The 19,704-nt window shown below is 56.5% G+C and overlaps 5 protein-coding genes across 5 annotated transcripts; 2 read left to right on the forward strand and 3 right to left on the reverse strand.

The window, feature by feature from the left end:
- Positions 1-985: 985 nt before the first annotated feature.
- Positions 986-2,388, forward strand: LY79DRAFT_527037 (GATA zinc finger protein; the record flags this gene model as incomplete). The annotated part of the gene is made up of 3 exons (XM_060555891.1): positions 986-1,789; positions 1,846-2,145; positions 2,206-2,388. The coding sequence occupies 3 exons, from the start codon at positions 986-988 to the stop codon at positions 2,386-2,388; spliced, it is 1,287 nt and encodes a 428-aa protein (XP_060408469.1).
- A 254-nt stretch (positions 2,389-2,642) lies between these two features.
- LY79DRAFT_44772 (uncharacterized protein) lies at positions 2,643-3,643 on the reverse strand. The gene is made up of 2 exons (XM_060553182.1): positions 3,202-3,643; positions 2,643-3,125 (listed from the first exon to the last, which is right to left on the reverse strand). Exons 1-2 carry the CDS (start codon positions 3,450-3,452, stop codon positions 2,819-2,821), a joined length of 558 nt encoding a protein of 185 aa, XP_060408470.1. The 5' UTR covers positions 3,453-3,643; the 3' UTR covers positions 2,643-2,818.
- A 294-nt stretch (positions 3,644-3,937) lies between these two features.
- LY79DRAFT_569973 (uncharacterized protein) lies at positions 3,938-4,792 on the forward strand. Its single transcript, XM_060559109.1, has one exon. The coding sequence runs from the start codon at positions 4,224-4,226 to the stop codon at positions 4,734-4,736; it is 513 nt and encodes a 170-aa protein (XP_060408471.1). The 5' UTR covers positions 3,938-4,223; the 3' UTR covers positions 4,737-4,792.
- Positions 4,793-5,869: 1,077 nt separating this feature from the next.
- LY79DRAFT_569976 (uncharacterized protein) lies at positions 5,870-6,381 on the reverse strand. Its single transcript, XM_060559110.1, has one exon. It carries the CDS (start codon positions 6,313-6,315, stop codon positions 6,073-6,075), a length of 243 nt encoding a protein of 80 aa, XP_060408472.1. The 5' UTR covers positions 6,316-6,381; the 3' UTR covers positions 5,870-6,072.
- A 10,307-nt stretch (positions 6,382-16,688) lies between these two features.
- Positions 16,689-19,157, reverse strand: LY79DRAFT_44948 (glutamate-cysteine ligase). The gene is made up of 4 exons (XM_060553184.1): positions 19,009-19,157; positions 18,731-18,885; positions 17,911-18,622; positions 16,689-17,817 (listed from the first exon to the last, which is right to left on the reverse strand). The coding sequence occupies exons 1-4, from the start codon at positions 19,024-19,026 to the stop codon at positions 16,771-16,773; spliced, it is 1,932 nt and encodes a 643-aa protein (XP_060408473.1). The 5' UTR covers positions 19,027-19,157; the 3' UTR covers positions 16,689-16,770.
- Positions 19,158-19,704: the final 547 nt, after the last annotated feature.

The raw sequence follows: 19,704 nt of genomic DNA on the forward strand, positions 1-19,704 counted from the left end.
TCTGGACGCGAGATTCAAACAGTGCCTGTGTGTCTCGCAAGGAATTATTCACAAAAGGCCGCCACGGAGAGCAGCGTGGTAACTTGACCAACGCTAGGCATCATTTTTTTTTTAGGTCCTGTACCTCCTCTCTGCCGGCACGCCCAGCTAGCAAGAATATCACACCCCCCCCCTTAATTCCTCAACCCCCCTCCCCCCTTTTCTCTCACCCCCTACCACACACACCCCTTCCCAGAAAGAGATACATACCGTGACCTTTTCTCCCGTCCCGCCACCACACGCACCACACGCGCCCGATAGCTTGATCAGATCTTGCGTACCGGGTACCCAGCTGGAGAGAGGTTCGACCAGCCTAATCTACCTTACCTACTTACCTTAACTTCATCTCCTTACCCCAAGCCAAGCCACCAACCACACCACGCTGTCTTGTCTGTCTTGGTTCTTGGTTGGTTTGGTTTTTTGGTCTCCCATTTCTTACTCCCTCTTCTGCCTCTGCACCTCTTCCCTGCCCAGTTTTTATTCTTACTTGACTCTGAGCCTCCCACCTTCAACCATCTCCCTATCATCTCCACCCGCCTACACCAACCTTCGCCGGACTCCCGTCTTTGACACCAAACTCACAGACTAGCCTCGCTCTTGTCTCTTCACGCCTTATCCGAATTAGATGCACAGAGGCCCCCTAGATTGCGTCTGAGGCTCTAGTCGCCATTTCATCTGTTCTCCCGGCAAACCCGCTATGGAAGCGGGCGGATCTGGTCCTAGGCACAGGTTGGTTCAATCCTCGTCGACGCCCACACCCTCCCCCCAAAGCCCGTTCTCTCGCCAGTTTGCAAGTCCCCTGCTCGGAGGTCAGACATTAACCAAACCTTTTTTTCCCCCTTTAAACAGCCATCCACCACCTTCTGCCAGTCACCCCGATCGCTTCGAGACTCGCCATCTTCCACCAAGAGACCCTATTGACAGACACTACCGCGACGGCCCCGCCATGGCGACAGCAACCCTTATTAGCCCGAGCTCGGCCCATTACGGTCACCCTTCGTCCTTCTCTTCTTCTTCTGGCTACCAGCACGCAGCCCCAGGGCCCAGCATCGCAGGCATGATTTCGCCCATTGAACCTCGACGACCGTCGGACGAGTCGGAGACTCCTCACCGGCAATCACTTCCTTCGCTCTCCGAGGTCATCTCGGGTGCGAAGCCCAGCTCTTACCCGCCTTCCCAGGCGTCCAATGTGACGGGCCCGCAAAGCTTCCCCTCGCCCTTTGCACCTGGCCCGCCTAGGTCATACGCCGAGTCGTCAACCGAAAAGAACTCGCCTCGGCCTTCTCACCATGCGTCGACGTACCCGCCCAGGCAAGAAGCTCTCCCGGCCATGTCGGACCCTCCCAGGCCTCCCCCCTTCGCCAGCCGGCCTCCCGCGCCCTTGAGCAGCTTCTCCGCGGCCCAACCCAACCCGCCTCACAAGCCTGAACATATGCGCGAGAGCGACCCCAGGGCCGCTGAACCTGCCGGCCCCTACGCGCAACACCCACCTCCGCCTCCGACGTATTCGCACCCTCACCCTCACTCTCACCCTCAGCCCCATCCTAGTCAGCTCCCGCCTGGACAGGTTCCTCTGCCGGCATATCCCGTCTCACCCCGTCACGGTGGTCCGCCGCTGCCCTCTGCGTTCGATGCTCAACGCCCCACAGCCCACACTGACGAGGCCGAGTACGGTCCTGCACGCCCCCAATACGACCGGACCCTCAACCGCCACCTTGACGCCTGGGGATACCAGGACTGTCTTTCTAGAGTGAGTGTCCCCTATACAAGCATGTGTCCGTCAAGCTTACCAATAAGTTCTCTCAGATCGCTGGAGCAACAAGAACGATCTACAACTTCGCCGAAGCGTATGGCAGAATTGCCGCAGAACAGCACGGGGGTCATCCGCTGCCTGACCGGCTTCCCACGGAGCGGGAAGTGAACGAGATGTTGGATAATGTGGACTATATCAGAAACTCGCTCGACTCGGTTCGGCAACTCGTGAAGGAGAGCAACGAACGCGTACGGGCGGCTGGAAAGCCAAAGGGCTACGATGATGAAGACACACCGATGTATGACGGCATGAACAAGACTTACGGCATCACGGAGGTCAAGAAGCGACGAGGGGTAAGCCGACTTTGGACTGTAATGACGAGAAATAATGGCAAAGCTGACATTTTGGCACAGAGAGCCGCGCCTCCTGGACGGTGTCATAGTTGCAACCGAATCGACACGCCTGAATGGCGACGTGGGCCTGACGGTGCTCGGACGCTTTGCAACGCTTGTGGACTGCATTACGCCAAGTTGGAGCGGAAGCGTCAGCTCGAAGCACGACAAATCCGCCCCAAGCCCTCTGACGAGAGGAGCTAATACGACTGCGATACTCCGGGATGGGGTGGGCTCGAACCCAAAGAGTACATACTAACGGAAACTCTATCTCTGTGGACATCGATGGCCGTCACTACATCGGGGTCGGATCGGCTCGCACCATCATACGCACACAAACTTGAGATACCTCAACCTCCCTTACCCACCAGCAAGGCGCGCACCGATAACGTGCAGCACCTGACGCTGCGTCACTTTCACACGCTAGCACCCAGCTAGCAGCTATAACCTCTTAACCAATACCCGGCGTCGACTTTCTACGTTTTTTTTTTTTTTTTTCACTTTCTTTTTCCAACTGTATATATCCTGCTCCTTACCACATATTCAATTGGATGGGCACCGAAGGGACAGGGCATTCATCTGGCGGCGTTTACCACATTTCACCTCGACACTGTCGTTTTTTGTTTTTATTACATCAAACCATTTCGGTCACTTTGCGAGGAAGGGGGGAAACAAAAGGCATACTTAAAGACAGCCCGATGCTTATCAAAGACATGCCCGTCCATGTATCGGCGAGCAACCGCAGGCCAACTACCGATCGTTTTCGAAGCATGCAACAACGACTTGATTTTCGTACTTGACGTTTCCTTGGTTGTGGCTGGCGAGGGTTTCCCTGGCGAGGGAGACAAAAAGGGAGTGAGAGCATTTCGAACAAGGTCCCTCGAGGGGTGGGAGGTAGACAAGGATGTTGGCGTCGTATGACAAAGATTCTACACCTTGGACTGGCGCAAGGCCACAATTTTTATTTTATTGTTCATCCTTGTTCTCTTGCCTTAGTTATGTGGCATATTTCCTTACCATACAACAGACATGCGCGGAAACTGGCGCGCGAGAAAGCGAGAGAAGCCATTTCGTGCTACGGATCGTGCGGGGACAAACAGTTTAAGTTGATATTTTGTAAAAGTAGCCGGATGCGCAAGATACCACCATGGGGAGCCGGCGGCCGGGAACAAAAGGAAGGACACTTGAGGAGGGAAAGAGAAAGGGAAAGGAAAGGGCAGGTCCATGGTACATTCCTGGCCCGGGACGGACAGGACTCGAGGAAACATTTCAGAAACAAATGGAGACTCGAGGTTTCAAGACTTCTTTCCGCCTCGGTACCAACCAAAGTGATATGCAGCGACGAACCTTTTAGGGAATGCAGCTGACTCCGCCTGGGGAGGGTTGTTTCAGTATGTTGCTGTTCCTCGCGGGCTGGCTGTACAAGACAGACGGCCACGGCCGGGGGGAGGACGGAGGGTAGCCTCCAGCGAGCGTTCCAACGAACGTCCCAGGGCAGCGGGCCCTCCTCCCCACCATGACTGGCAACTCCATTTGTTCCCGCTAGTATGGATGGTCCGGACGGGAGGGGTGGGTGGGTTACATCTCGTCATGAGCTACTACGAGAATGATGCGTGAGATCTGCCTTGCTGGCTTGGCTTTCCCATATGGATGTGTTTTCGGGGGGAAGGGGGTTGGATAGAGGAGCTGGTATTACTTCCTAGTCCTTTCTTTATCGCTTTTATTTCCGGCGCCCTCCCCCCCCCCCCCCCTCCCCTCTCCCTCCCATTTACTTGACCAGGGGAGGGGATACGCGAGCATGGTTCTAGAGGAGGGAAATAGTGCGAGAGTGCGATGATGAAGCGACAGTGAGAGCGCCGGGTGGGGGGGATTATTTGCTGGAGGGCTCCCCTCCCCCCTTCCTTCTTTTCTTTTCCTATGACGGGAGTCTGTGTGGGCGTTTTTGTGATAAGCGGGAAGCGGGAGGGAGAGGGGGGGGGTTGATCTCGGATCGAAAAGTGGTCGATGTGAGAAGTGACCAACGAGTGTTTTCGAACGTCATGTCTATCGTTCGGTCGTTGCAACGACCAGCAAATGAACCACTCCCCGCCGTGCCGGCCGCCCAAACTTGTCTATTTTTTTTTTTAATTATTTTTTTTCGCGGGCTCGCCGACCGGTCCATGTGGAGGAGACGGGATAGAAAAGCCACATGCATTCAATCGTCAAATGTCATGGTATCCCAGGCGGGCTGGCGTGGAGCAGCGGCATATGCCACACACCACACCCTTCCCCGGCGCGACCAAGTAGGTAGGTACACTAAGATGCTGCGTGCGCGGGCGGGTGTGTGTGTATGTGTGTGTGTCTTGCTCGTTGTTGCCTCCCTGGCTGTTTCCCTCTTCGTAGTGACCTTTCGGACGTATTCTCTTTTGGGTATCCTTAGCTTGGTCTCCTCATTCTCGGTATTGTCCTGGATAACGTTACTTTCTTTATCCGCAGATTCTCACACACTCTCTCTCTATCCCAGGTCCCCGGTACAAGGCAATGCAACCCTCGGGTTTCCGCGTCTGCAATAATGATAATGATAATAACGGGCGCAAAAAGAAGGGGAAAAAAAAACAAAAAAAAAAAACAGAGAGCAGCGTCGAATGTTGCTGCTCCCCACCTCCCTTCCAGCCCCGCCTTTCGTACGACCGCTTGGCGTTGGAACGAGGCAAAGGAGAACTCATGTCGGGCCAAAATCTGGCAGAAGGTTTGTGGTCGTGGAATGGATTCCGTTCTCTCTCCCCCCTCCGACCACTCGAATGCTCACCCCTTTGATGGCTTGTGGGGGGGGAGGCTTCGGTCCTGACTCTGACTTCCCATCCGTCCAACCCCCCCACCCCCCCTTCAAGCCGCCAGAACGACAAAAGTCGGGACGAATAGGTGTGCCGGTGTCGACCGGGAAAAGGGTCGATAGGCCAGCGTCTGATCAACTGGTGTACCTGTATATCAAAAAGGTGGGGGAGGGGGGGGGGGGGGGGTGTGCGGGTGGGTGTGGGAGGACAGGCACGCGGGTCTGAGCTCCGTTTAGAGTAACTGTATCGCGCGCTGTGCCCGTCTTGTAGCGGGAAGTAAACCATGGCGCATTTTCCCCAGCGATGCGTGCCTTGTTGTGTATTGTTTGTGTGTGTATACGGGGTGGTGAAAATATGATGTGTGTACTGTGTGTGTGTGTGCTGAGGTTGATGCGACCTCGCAGAGTGCAAACGTTAGGGTGAGGGTCGTCCTTGGTTCCCCGACGACGTGTTGTTATCATCGTTTTTGTCGTTGTCTTTGGCCGGAGCAGGCACGCAGGTAAGTAGGGTCCCAGAGGGAGGGTACGGTGGGCCTTCTCCGTGTCCAGCAGACGGGGTGGATGACGGGAGGGGCGAGGCGATACCACTCTGTAAATGAGCCGCGCGGGTAGGTTTTTTTTTTCTTTCATTCTTTTCTTCTTTTTACTTGGGAGACCCGTCATCGCGGTATGACATCGTGGTGTCATTGGGATTTCACAGGTTGAAGTTACAATACGGCAGGGGGATCAGTGTGGGCTGGGATTGCAGGCCCCCCCCCGATCCTCCTTCGGCGAGATGAGAGGTGGGGGAGGGGAGGGGGACTTTGTCAGTTGTCATGGTTTCTGATCCGATCCGATTTCCACATTCAGATGGGGATCTTGGCATTTCAGACAGGGGTACTTTCTGATGCAACGGGGGCCTCTTTCTCGTTGTTTTATTCTAACCCTCCCCATATTCGCTGTCAAATATATCCATCGCCCGCTCGGCACGTTGTCGGACAGGGGTGCGCGGTGTGGTGAGATGGCTCAGGAGTCATTTTCATCAGACAGAAGACGGCCGGAAACGAGGGTGGGGTTGGGCGATGCGATCTGACCTATCACGGAGTATATCCAAAGATGGTGGATGCGATCCGACCTATCGCAGATATCCAGAGATCCAGCAACGTCGCAACGACAGAGTTTCCAGGGGTAGAGAGGGCCAGAGGCCAACAACAAGAAAGAAGAAACAAGGCACAAAAGGCAACCCAGAATAAAATTTGGCCGACGGCAACGGCAGGACAAAGGCTGCTATCGAATGTCACACTTATACGTCCCCCACACCGATCGTGTGACACGCACATGGCGAGGGATGGAGGTGTGGGTGGGTGTACGTACTATGGTATCGGGCCAAAGTTTAACCCCCTCGTCAGGTAAATATGGCCGTGCTTTTCTGATTACCTCAGCGACGGTACTTTGAGGTTCTTGTGCACATCCATCATAATTCTGGCCAGTGAGAGTCTCGCGTACGTGGGTCACAACTCCACACTACCTGTTAGGGAGTTTTTACTTACCCATCACACGTAGTAGAGACTGTAAAAAAAAAAAAAAAGAGGCGATGCGGTGGTGGTGGTAGTGGTGGCCGCCGCGACCTAACCTGCTCTATGTCATGGAAACTTTGGTCCGGGTACGTGTGTGCATATACGCCGTGCGACGTGTTGCTTGCTGTGTGTGCTTTCGTACGCTACTTATTACACTTGGCATTGTGTGTGTGCACATGTATGGGTGTAGGTGTATGTCTCGTCTTTTTATTTTCTATTTTTTTATAGAGTCACACGACGTCCAGGGGATGGTCGGTCCTACAAGAAGAAGGATCAGAAGGACCCGCAGAACATGTGGCAGAGGGGGGGTGGTGGACTGGTCGGTGTCCTAGATCGTAAAAGACGGGTAGTCTGTTTGTTCATATCGGCGTCTCGTGGAACCGTCGCACGGCGCGCGCGCGCGCGCCTCGGGTGCCGCCGTCCTCTCCCCCCTCCCTATTCGCGGCGGCCTCGTATCTCGTAAAAAGTAAAAAAAATGACACAAAGTACGGACCAGTAGGGGGGGCAGAGGGCTCCCAAGGTTTAACGTCTCTCTCTCGGTGAACCGTCGCTCGTCGCTGCAGGTCATCAGGGGGGGGGGGGGGGGGGGGGGGGGGAATGGGCCTTAGCAACGAAACGGGAGGCGGCAAGCAGCAGCAGCAGCAGCAGCAGTAGCGGCAGCTTCTTCCATCCACGCATCGGCCATAGCTTGGGGCGTGCCGTCCGTAGGAGGGAAGGGGCGGACGCGGGGTTCGACTCCGTGCGTGCCGTGCGTGCTGTGCATCGTCGTACAACCACCTACCTTTCTTTCTCTTTCCTTTCTGCGTATCTGTACTTTTTTTCCCTCCTCTCGTGGAACCTCTCTCCTCCACATCCATATCGTTGCTTTCGATGTCCTGGCTGGGCTACGGTTGTCGTTATTACTGTTGTCATTGTCATCCTCGTCGTTGAGGGCAGACGGGGAGGACAGCGGAGTCGAGGTAGTGAGGAAGCTCCTGTCCGGTCAACGAAAGGATGAGAGGGGGGGGGGGGGGGGGGGGGGGTGCGCGCATATCCGCCAACGGGTTATTCTCATTCAACTCGCCCGCAGCAAGAGAGTGTGCGGTGGCTGGAAAGACAGAGAATAAAAGTACTGGTGGGCAGAGAAAGCTATCGATGATGGGAGGAATAAGTCTCAATCGAATGGACGGTTTACGATACCATCTGGATTGCGGGTTAGCTGGTTGGTTAGTTCGTCTTAGGGGCTTTTTTTCTTTCTTTCTCTTTCCGTTCCCCTACTTTCCCATCAACCACGACGATGCAACATTCATTCATTTTCCGAGTTCCGCCACATGTGAGCCGTCGCATCCGTTGATTTGTTCCTGATCCTTAGCAAGAAACATTGTCCTTGTCGTATCCTCAGGTGCCTGTTGATCGTTCGATCCCTCCATCCTCCCCTACCCTTTTACCAGAAGCTATCTAGTTTGGCCCCGCTCTTTCCTTCGTATCAACTCTGAAGGGGATAGCGTCCTTCCTTTCCTTCTCTACGGCTTCTAGCGCGCCCCCCTCCCTTATTCGTTCTGTTCTATCCCTTCCCACTCCCTGCGCTCCCGTCCTTGCTTCTGAAGGACGTGAGGTGACCCCTCCCCAGCTGGTCTCTGTGGCTATGGCTGTGGCTGTGGCGGGTCTGGTCTCGGACTGACAGCCACCGACTTGTCCGAGATTTATCACGGGAAGGGGCAGGGGAGGCATGTACGAGTAGGTTCCTTTTGGTCTCTTCTTCAAGTGGAGGACGAGCCTCAAGCCTCCGGGCGCATGTGTTTTTTTTTTTTGGTGGGGGGGGGGGGGGGGGGTGGGGGACGCACCGGTACCAGGGGAAATCATTCTCCTCAGGACGACGGGATTCGTCAGCCATGTTCGTCGAGGCTCCCTGTCCCGCGACTCAACTGCGATCATGCTAGAGTGAAACGAAAGCACATGGAAGGGAGCGGGGGGGGGGGGGGGGGGACAGAGATAGAGACAGAGACAGAGAGAGTGAGAGAGAAGGTACGGACAAGGAAAGTTCGATAGGCGCGGGGAGCATCTTGTGGGGTTTGCTTTCCCGTTCCGCACCGTCGTCATGCAGGACCCACGTCCGTGCAAGTTTGTAGATTTGTAGGGAGGGTAAGAGGGTCTCAACTCTGTGTGGTATACGGAGTACCTACGGTTGAATCTCCCCTCGCGGTCAGACATGCTGGAATAGGCAATGGCGTGCTGGGTCTTCCTCGTTTCGAGGGACTGCGTTCCTGTGTTTGCTCGTCGGCGGGGTGGAATGTTCCATGGTCCGAAATGTGGGCACTCTGATGTTTCGAGTAGTCTTATTTCATTCACTTATTATCCGTATCGCAAACCTGGGCTCCAGCTATGTTTTCCACAAGGCGTGCATGCGAGTCACATTCCCGGTCATGGATGGAGTAGTTCCAACTTTCCCCCTTCCCCTCCGATAGGGAGACCTATACATGCTAGGGACTTGGCGGTATCTGGATATTTGGAACACTAGGAGGGGAATCTGGCAATGCCGTACGAATACTCTGGTGTGCGTGCGCAGTTGGAACCTTTGGTAACCATGGAGAGGTGTGAGACGCCTCGAAACAGCCAGCATGCAACCATGGCGCCCATCTTCGCGAGCATGCTACACGTTCCGCTCGCGGAATTCGTCGCCTGTCCCGGCTAGAGGTGAGTGGACAGCCGCATGGCATACGAAGGTCTCGGTGTGCACGGCATGCACAGACTTGGGCTGCACGCCGGCCCCCGGGCCGGCCAGGTCTGGGGGGGAAGGGGGAGGGGTGATGAAAAAGGAGGAATGGGCGGCGTAGCAAACGAAATAAGTCAAAAACATGTGGCGTCTCGTTGATGCGTCTCGCCCAGGCGCCACCGCGGCGTTAGGACGAACCCTTCCGCCGCAGGAGGAGACCCCGAAATCCTAGCTTTTGATAGATGGCGCACGGGGTGGAATTGGAGGCTGTTTCGTCGCCCTTTCAATAGTCTCGCGTCCGCCACACTCGTCCATGTGGGCGACCAAGACAGTCAGCCCGTCTGTGCCAGGCGTCACCGGCTCCTCTTGCACCCCTTGAAAGATTAAAATAAAATAAAAAAGGAGGGCAGATTTGGGAGCTAGACCAAGCTACGGGGTGACACTAATTGCGCACATGGCTGTTGTCACTGCATTGTTTGACAGAGTGGAGGGCTATACAGCCGCTGTATGAGAGCTATGAGAGAAAGGTTACAAGCAGGGGAAGGGCGTGCGTATCTATTCGACATCTTTGTACGAATAGAGCACCCCACAAACTTTATGTCGCGGAAGCTGAGAGAAGACAAGCAATGGGTATGGTGTTGCATGGCATCTCGTCATGGCCGCCTGGATCTGTTCCAAACCGCAGCGCCCGTCCGGAAGAATGTGAGCCAGTAGGGGCTCAAAGTCCTGACCGGTAGGAGAGGGGGGACTTGTATGCAGAATGAAAGACGAGGATCGTGAGTAGTATGTCAGTCTGGGAAGGGGTGGGCATAATGTTGCCAAGGACTCATGTCCATGGTAGAAGTGAGCTTTAATCAGGGTCCAACTTCACCGTTGGAACCCTCTTGACAACCACTTCGACTCGAAGTCGGTGCTAGTGGGAGAAGATCCTCCTGTGGAAAGGGGGGGAGGGGGTTCGAGAAAAAGGTAAGACGGCGCCCGGCATTCGTATCTGCCCGTGTCAGCACGAGAAAGGAAGAGTGCGTCCCTGCTGAAGGTTTCTAGCGTTCGGGGAAGGAAAAAAGTCTCAAAGACTCGGGCTTGGGCCAATCTCGCTTGCGGAGTGGGTACGAACGGGCGCTAGGAGGGCAATGCGCAGACAGGCGGAGCAAGGTGACGAGGAAACGTAACGCTTTCGGACGCGGTGAAGGAGCTGGAATGGAGGCGGTCAGGTCAGCATGGAAGTTGGGGGGGGGTCGTTGTTCGGTTCGATTCGTCAGTGGAGGTTTCGTTGAGCATGGCACCAGGGCGTACGGGCGGGGCTGACGAGACCAGACCAGACGGATCATGTCTCCTTTAGGCTTTTGGTGAGGCCCGAACATACCTCGACAGGTCCTCGGGGGTCGCTCGCGAGCGGTGGTGGTGACGAAAACAAAGTCAAGAGATACACGAGGCGTCCGTCGTTTGGATGGCAGTATTGGCTCCGTTCCGCGCCAAACCATGAGATTGCATAAGACGAAACTAGGCTTCATGACTCTCGGGGAGCCAGGGGCAACTTGGCGACTTGGCGACTTGGGCCGAACCTTCATTGATGGAAGCCGGGTTTCGCAAGAGGCAAGCAAGCGGAGGCGGGCAAATCGGACCATGGCCGGCATTGTCGTCGTGGTTCAGTTATGCCCTCCTCGCCCTATCTCCCCCAGCCTCGTCTCTTGTGACGAGCGGATTCTATTTCCATCGCCAGCTAGCCAAGCCAGGGCCTTTGTACACTATGGCTGTCCGTTCACCATATGGGCGATATAGTTGGACGTCTTTCGAAAAGATTTGGAAGATCGAGTGGCTCTACTCAATGCAAAGAGCGACTACCGGTATGGTTTTGTAGTTAACCTTCAGTGCCGAAGTTGCATCCGGCGAAACCCCGAAGTGGTATCGTGACATCCCTGGGTGGAAACCTTGTGAAAGGTCGCCATTGCCGACCCAAAACTTTGGGTGTGCCTACCGACGTGGGGAGTCCAAGCAAACGGGCGATTCAACGGGTCCGATCGATGTAGATTGACGGGCTTTTCTTTTTTTCTATTTCCTTTTTTTCTTCTTCTTCTTCTTCTTCATCTTCTCCTCCTCCTCCTCCTCCTCCTCCTCCTCATTCTTCTCTGAAGCAGTATCGTACGCTGCTGTGGAAGCTCAGTTAGCGTTTAGTCTGGTACTTCGTTATCCTGTATCAAATGTATGCTTGGAAAGATGAACGAACAAATGGCTTTGCTGAACAGCTTCAAGTAGGCAGACACAGGGTAACAAGGACTCCCTGAAATCAGATCTACAGGGTGGGCAGCTCGATCGCATCGCGGAAGCGCTCTGAATACTCCGTATTCCCGGCGCTATTTATTTTGGGAGGGCTGGCCTGGGAAGTAGTCGAGCGTGATGCGCCATCCATGAATGTGACCTCGGACCCGGGGGGGTGTGATGTGGCATGGTGTGTATGTGTGCGGGTGAGCGTGGGAAGCCACACATGCACGCCCGGCGTACGGTACTCCTTGCCAAAGACGGCCGGACGTTTTGGTGTGTGGATGGGAAGAGGGCGGGAAGTCGCGCTGGGGCCCTCCCTGGAGGTTACTGCCCAAATCGGACTTCGGCGGGCTTATATCAGACCCCGGAGCCTCCCCCGGATGCGATCGCAGATTTGCGTCGATTTGATTACGATTCACTTTGGGCGGGAAGAAAAACGAGGGTGGATCCTCCCAAATTGAGACAACCTTCCCTCCGCTCGGAGCTCGTTCATACAATGTACATTCGCTCTCTGTAGGTATCTAAACAGGTCGCTTACCTACCTACTGCCTGACTACCTACCTAGGCAGGCAGACGCGCCTCAGCTCACCGACAAAAGTAATATGTAGATTGCTTGGATTGGTACTACAGCTCACACACCCCCTTGACACGCCGCAATGACGAGAAATGCAACCCAGCACAAGGCCAACCAGCCCTTCCCTTCCCTTCCCTTCCCTTCCCCGCCTCCGAAGCCAGATCATGCACACCTGGAAAATGTATGTTCGTCCCATTCTCCAAAACACGGCGACTCGTGGATGGCGTGATTTTCTCAAGTGCCGTCATCGCCAATGGCTTACCTAGTAGGTTCATCATCTATATGCCTTACCCTTTAGACTTTCGCATCGCCTGTCGCTCGAGGGTCCGACCTTGCCCGTTGCGTCTACTTAAGCGTAAAGCTGAGGGGCTCGCTCGGTGCCGTCCAACCGCATGACTCGGATGTCATGGCCACTGCGGCCATCCAAGGAGTCGGCGGCAACGTCACGGCGATTGGCACTATCGCAGGGTCTGAAACCGACTAGGTTGTGGACGGAAGCCTCACGAACAAACGGCCTTCCGCGGATCGCCGGCCCCATCGCCATCTCTTGGTTTTGTCCATTCATTCCACACAGCGTCAGCGGACCCAGGACCAACAAAGCTGGGTATGTAGTTCAGAAAGACGTCGCTTAATCGTGGGAATCGTGTCATGTGTCAGACAGGTATTGATCTACTAGTATCCGTTCCAAATGCAAGATCAGGCACATTTCTCCACCTCGGTGAAGACGCTTACGGCCAATCACCACTGCTTGCGTTGCACTTTCTCAGCCCATGACCACGAGGAGGAAGCAAGTCCTGACCCTGCCCCAAGATTGAGGTACCTCGGCCATACCTCATAACTTCCCGATGCCAGCTTATCCGCTCCTTCTCTTTCCCTGCCAACGGCGACGGCATGTCCGTACCTTCCATCTCGACAAGCGCCTGCAGAAATCGGCCTCAGCTCCGAAGGTCCGACCCTGGTGGAGCCCATTCCGCCCACAGGGATCATGGAACCTACCTTTGGGTTTACATTCGTACCGTGTACTACCTTAGGTACACTACACATACCTAGGTAGGTAGGTAGCTATCTACGAGATTCAACCCGACCGACCGACCGACCGACCTACCGGCTGGCTGACCAACTGCGCAGTCAACATTGCTCCCGTCCCCGTTCGCTTTGGGCTCCTCCACTTCAATTGGCTCTTGTCTGCCGATTATTCATCCCAAGGATCACGAGCTGTCCCGGGCGACTAAATGAGGCCAATGTCAACTATAGGGCGTACGGGAACCAGACGAGCAGAAGAGAAGGCACGTAGCCACACACCATCTATTCATGACCGAACCGCACCCACTTCGCTTTCCTCTCTGCAGGAAGGCAGCCACGACGATTGAGGAAATGACACCGCCCCCCAGCCTGGTCTAGACTACCGTAAGCCACCACCGTCCACTGCCCGTTGTTGATCTCTGCTCCGTCACGGTCATAAAGCTCTGTGCCTCGACCAGCCACGTGGGTTCCCTAAGCTCCCCGAAAGCAGATAGGCTACCTATGCTGCTCCGATTGCCTGGGTCTGGGCCTGGTCCATTCCTCTCCTTGGCCCGTCCCATGTGCGGCACATCAACACTGTATGAGAGAGTCCAGCACACACAATACACTGTACGAATCTGCCCTTGTTCCCGTCCCCGTTGCCATCTTATCCTTACCTCCCGCTGCCACGACCATGTGGCCACGGACTCCCTGCTTCTGACCGGGCCGTGTAGTGTTCCTCTCTGCCGCTCCCAATCCGAACACGCTGACTCGGACCACAGGGAACAGGTAAGGAGGTAACGGTGAGGGGCACGTTTAATTAGTTGACGGTGTAGGTGGGCTGCCACCTAGGTACTCCGACCTTTGAATAGTGTGGTAACTAGCATTGCCATTTGTCCATATTCGGCCTTGGCGCACAAGCTCTCACGCTTTCCCCCATAGACGACATCGTACGATGCGGTTTAGATTCACCCTTGGTTTCGCCCTGCTTTGCCGCCAAGATCTCTCAACTGGCTTTCCCCCCAAATACGCTCCGGTTTCTCATTGTTGCATTCCACCAAGTCACCGGGCCTAGATCTGGTTGGATCTCATCAAACGATCTGACACCCGTGTGTCTGCGCAAGGGTACGCTTCGTTCTTCTTCGACCGCGCTACCACCCAGCTGGCTCGCCAATCTCTAAGCAGCAAACTTGTCGCATCCAACAGCTGGTGTCATCTTCGAGCTCGTACCGGCCGCCAATCGCCGCGATGGACATGTTCGCATCCGACCTTGAGTGACTCGTCATAAAGCTCACACTCCATTTCCCACCCTACGGCCGTTTGACCACGCCCACCGGCTGTCAAACACGCGCACGCGTTGATCCAACAGCCATGAGTTGGCTCACAGCCGCAACGCCGCCCCACCTTGCTGAACCAGCCCCCAATCTTGCTCACTGTCCCGCTCACGGGAGACTAGCCTCCGCCTCATCAATAGTGTCTTTTGTAAGGGCTCCCATTCCACATCCGGCCCAGCCAGCTACGTCATGATGGTTCCAGAAATCAGATCATGGCACCTCGTGGCGATCTGATCCGTTTCTGGTTGCCATCTTCAAGTCTATCTCGCCTGCCCCACACGACTTCCACGCGACATGCCAGAAGATTGTATCGATTCCGGACGCAGCTGGAATGCCCATTGCAAGAGCAAAGAACGCGTGAAACCCGACAGACAGCCCTGTTTCCTTGTTGCCTCACCTTGTCGCGTGGAGACAACGCTATCGACACGATAACGCAGGGAGACGGCGGGAGTGCGGGCTTCCAAGTTCTGGACCGGACTTCCATGCATCACCGTTCGGCTACCGTCTCAATCAACTAGAGGATCCTTGGATCTAGAAAGGGGGCTGAAGTCAACAGCGGAATTCGCTTAGATTATCTGCAGCCCTGGGTCTGACCTTGGGCCCTAGTGCCTGACGACGCGGCCCGTTAGTCCTGCCACCTCACTCGGCCACGCTCAAACCGCCAAGCCGAGATGAGAAGTTGCATGCGACCACGTCGTAAGGGTTTCCGGTGACAGCCGATGGCTCGGCTTGAGTTTGGAAATGCTCAGCTTCCTATATGCCGTGGGAGGAGTGGATGCACCGTGCAAGGCGGACGTTTTCGCCAGGGTATCGCATGGTGTCCTGCAACGTAGGCTCTCGGACGTGGTACGATTTTCCCCAAAATGACGACCGAGAGTGCATCAATACAGCCACAAGACAGCCGCCTGACGCTGCCGGCAACGTGGCTCTTTTCCGGCAAAGGAATGTGAGCACGGAATCACCCTAACCTGCCAGTATGAGTGGCGCGCGATCTAAAAAGCCACCCACATTCGTAGCGCACCAGCGTGAGACTGCCAACTTCTAGGCGTTCTTCTGCCATAGAAACACACATACCCAGGGCCTGTCGGAACCAAGCTCCGTGAGGCTTGACCAATCCTTGGCGCAGCTATCCCCACCACAGGATCGAGATAGCTTTAGGGGTGTGCGTCGGTCGAGATCCAAGACACGGCTGGGGCGGTTCAGCAGCAGCATTTGAATCTAGCCAAAGTGAGTGAGTGTGCTTTGCCTATGTAAGAAGCCATCACTCGAACCCCGTGCCGATTTCTCTTGCGGCTCTGACGTCCAGTTATTAACAGGGCTGGGAGCCAGAACACACCCCCTTGGCTTCTCAGTACCAGCTTTCCGGGCCAGACCCCTCTCTTCGTCCTTTTTTATTTTCTTTTTTTTACATATATACATGTATTATTATTTCTTTGTTTCTTCGTCCTTGGACACTAGGAACGTGATACCCCTTTCGTTATGCGCCATTCCATATTGTTCATGTTGAACCTCCAGCTGACGCCCAGCTGGCCGGATTTGCCGCGCGCGCGCCCCTGTGTGTTCAAGGGTCCACTCCAGCCAGCCAGCCAGCTAGCCAGCCCCCAACGACGATATAGCATCGCAGAAGAAAACGAAACCGTCGTGGCTTGCGATCTGACGAGCTGAATCGGCCTCGGAAAGCCTCCGAAGACCCGGAAGAAATAAATACCAAGCACAAACTTTTTGACTACTACAGATATGCTAATTGCCGTAGCTAGCGGGGGCTGGCCGACGAACGCTCTAGCCCCACGTCGGAGTCATTGAGGAGGGGAGGGGGGTGAATCTGGTCTGTCACGGGAAGCCATCTTCTAGACACCGACAAGCCTAGCGGCTTAAATGGGGGTTCCTTGGGAACTAAGACCGTGGATGCTCATAGGGGCGACTCATTTCTTTGCGTCAGGTCGGTGTCCCGCGTCTTATTGAGCTATAGCTGGGTCCAGCTATGGCTTGGGTCTTGTCGTGATGTCCATACTACCTCCCTACTGCAATAATAATAATGGTGATAACAATAATACTCGTGTGTGTGTGTGTGTGTGCGTGTGTGCGGCTGGTTCTCGCCATGTCCCTCGCGCATCATGGGAGACGGTCCATCGCGGAATTCGCAACGCTAGCTCGCGAGATATGCATTTGAGTCTATGTGATGATTCCCTATAGAGAAAAGCCCGTTCTTGGGCGGAGCATTCGACCTGCGCCTGCACGACCTCCCCCTTCAGCTTTCCCCCTTTCCCTTCCCTCGGTCAAGGGAACGAGAACCCCCCCTCGATTTTCCCGTTCCGTGTGCGGGTCTCATTCCGCGAAGCCCTCGCCTCCCGCCTCCCTTACGCCGAGCCTCCGCAGCCACGTCGGAAGTTCCCGAGCAGCTTCGGGAGGCCGTGGACGTCGAGCCCGGCGAAGCCCTGGCCCGCCGTCTCCCGCTCCCCGATGGCGATGACGGCTGCGATGATGTCCTTCTGGACGTCCTCGCCCACGACGCTGTCGTGCTGATAGGCCGGGTGGGCGTCAATGAGGTTGCGCAGCCAGCGGGCCGCGGTGTCGAGCTTGCCGCTCGCGCGCTGGCTGATGAGGCGCAGGTACGTGTCGAGCTCGCAGCGGGTCTGGACGTCGACGTTGACGCCGTCGAGGTAGCTCTCGACGAGGGGGATGAGGCCGGGGAACTCGCCGTCGGGGCTGCCGTTGATGATGTCGTCGACCGTCATCTCGGCGTACTCGTCCTCGACGGGGAGGACCGGCGTCGGCGGCCGGCTCGGAACGGCGGACCCGGGTCGGGAGCCGGGCCTCGACTCGTCGCCGACGCCGACGCCGCCGCCGGGGTTGCGGTGGCGGCTGGAGAAGGGGTTACGGCGGAAGAAGAAGCGCTCCTTGAGGACGGCGTCGACGGCGTGCGCGCGCTCCATGTTCTCGTCGACCTTTGTGATGGGGATGTAGAAGTTGAGGTCGAAGGAGAGGATGGCGCGGGTGACGAGGACCATGAAGACGGAGAAGGCGGCGTTCTCGAAGTCGGTCAGCTGGATCTCCATGGGGCGGAACTCGACCCGCCAGCCGATGCTGTTGTCGGCGGGCGGGGGCTTGAAACGCATGTGCTGCCAGTTGGTCGACTGGAGGTTCTCAAAGTGGTCCGTCTTGGAGAGGTCGAGCTCGCGGAGGTCCTCCTCGAAGACGACGATGGGGTCACGGATGAAGAGGTGGGCGAAGTGGGTGGCGAGGCGATCGTCCATGCCGCCCTCCATGAGCTTGGCCTTGATGTCCTCGTCGATGACGAGGTCCGGGTACAGGTACTCGGCCCGCAGGCGCGGGTCGGTGGAGATGTAGGTCGAGTTGGAGGCGTAGCGGGACTTTGGTATCCGCCAGCGGTCGTTCTTCAGGGGCTGGAGTTTGTCAGCCTTGTGCTCTCACGGGGCAGGAGTAAGATCATGGGGAGAGAAACCAGTTTCTCTCCTGTTGGCTGCGCTGTTTCTCACCTTCTCGCCGAGCTCCTCGGGCGTCCTGCAGTCCACGGCGCGGCTGATCTGGTTCCACCGCACGTCGGTGTTGGCGAGGAAGCCCTTGTACACGGGCGTGGCGGCCGTCAGGGCGAGCATGATGGGGCCGAGCGGGCTGAGCTGGTCGTACATCTTGCGGCCCTCGGTGATGTTCTTGGCCTGGAAAGTGATCTGGAGGCAGCAGCTGCCCATGCCGAAGGCCATGGCGTCCATGTGAATGAAGTTGTCGGGGGCGGCGCCGCCCGTGCGGACGTCGTCGTCCTCGGGCCAGTTGTGCAGGTCGTAGTCGACCGTCGGGTCCCGCCAGGGGTTGGGGGTGTTGCGGTCGTGGAAGATAGGGACGTTGACCTGGACCTTGCGGCCGCGGCGCCAGCGGATGTTGGCGGCGAGGGTCGGGAAGCGGATGTGCGGGTTGGCGATCTCGTCCGGGACGAACTGGGAGCGGAGCTTGGGCCCGGAGGGCGGGTAGAAGGGCTCCGTGAAGTCACCGGGGCAGCCGAGGCGCGGAAAGGTGGTGAGGGTGATGGGATACTCGTTGGGGTGCATATGGTCCTTTGCGATCTTGCGGCGGAGCTTCATGTCGGGCTCGACGTCGAGGAGTTCCTTGAAGCCGATGCCCCAGGGCTTGCCGGGGGTCGCCTCGAGCATGAAGCGGCCGAACTCCGGGTGAAAGACGGGGAGGGTCACGGCTCTGGCCTGGTCAGTCGAGTGGTCCTTCAACGCTCCTGCCTCGTGAAGCACGACATGCAAGTGTGTGCAGGGTGAGCGAATGAGAAGTCAACATGAGAGAGGAACGCACGAATTATCCCTGGCAACATCTTGCAGGTCTGGTACGCAGCCCCCTTCCTTTGCGAGGTCGGGGCTCTCGGCGAGTGCTGTGAGAATCTCTGCCTGTCTGAGTGAGAGGCGGACCTTGGGTTCCTCCTTTGAGTAGGTCACCACCAGGTATTCGACCTATGTGAGACTGTTCAGCACAGGAGCCGGTGGAGGATGCAACTCATGAGAATGAGAAGCGTCAGGTGCCGTGGGTCATGAGATGCTTCGCCTCGTGAGCCGTAGCAAGCACACCGTACGTACCTCGTCTCCCCAGAGCATGGCGTCGCGCTCCTTGCTCTTGGCCTTGTTCCATATCTCTAGGAGTTGCTACAAGAGGCAGCATTAGCACACGGGGCCTCTCACTACGCCGGCCGGGTCTCGCCTGGGGCGTGGCCAGGAGAAAAGGGCCTCAAACCTTGATGCCCCATTCCCGAACCTGTCCGGCGCGCTGCTTGGCATCGGGCCAGTCTAGGGCGGTTCCCAGGGCTCTATGATAGTTGTTAGGACGCTTCTCAGAGTACACAATGGCAAAAAGACGGTGCGCGCGGCGACTTGCAGGAGACCCATGGTTGGCGACGCAGTTGCTCTGGTGCTCTAGGCTGGAGGGCTGGAGGGCTGCGGCTACGGCTACGGCCGGGTTCTGCCGGCGATCGGCGTTTTGAACGATGACGGAGCTATGAAGTGAAACGCAGGAAGAAAGCTCTCAGAAGATTCCCTGAAGCAACGACGACGCAATGGTGGCGAAGGGCTGTGGTCCAATAGATTCGTCGGCGCAGAGTGTGAGTCGACGGTCGACAATGTCCTCAGCACATCTGGCAACTAGATCACGACGACGACGGTGACGGCCTCTATGGTTCGTGAGGGGTGTGCCTTTTGCAAGCGGGGGCAAAGGTAGGAACGTGACAAGACGTTAGACCGTGGGTGGGGGGCGATTGAAAACAAGGCGAACAGGTGGGA

This window comes from Colletotrichum navitas, assembly GCF_030913465.1.
Source record: "Colletotrichum navitas strain CBS 125086 chromosome Unknown LY79scaffold_106, whole genome shotgun sequence".
Classification (NCBI taxonomy): Eukaryota; Fungi; Ascomycota; class Sordariomycetes; order Glomerellales; family Glomerellaceae; genus Colletotrichum; species Colletotrichum navitas.

Coding starts and splice junctions, on each gene's coding strand:
- LY79DRAFT_44948 (XM_060553184.1), bottom strand. Junction 18,623..18,730: donor GATGTTGCCAGGGATAATTC/GTGCGTTCCTCT, acceptor TGACCAGGCCAG/AGCCGTGACCCTCCCCGTCT. Junction 17,818..17,910: donor CCGAGGAGCTCGGCGAGAAG/GTGAGAAACAGC, acceptor GACAAACTCCAG/CCCCTGAAGAACGACCGCTG.
- LY79DRAFT_44772 (XM_060553182.1), bottom strand. CDS start 3,452: ATGTTTCCTCGAGTCCTGTCCGTCCCGGGCCAGGAATGTACCATGGAC. Junction 3,126..3,201: donor CCGCGCATGTCTGTTGTATG/GTAAGGAAATAT, acceptor GCCTTGCGCCAG/TCCAAGGTGTAGAATCTTTG.
- LY79DRAFT_569976 (XM_060559110.1), bottom strand. CDS start 6,315: ATGTGCGTGTCACACGATCGGTGTGGGGGACGTATAAGTGTGACATTC.
- LY79DRAFT_569973 (XM_060559109.1), top strand. CDS start 4,224: ATGTCTATCGTTCGGTCGTTGCAACGACCAGCAAATGAACCACTCCCC.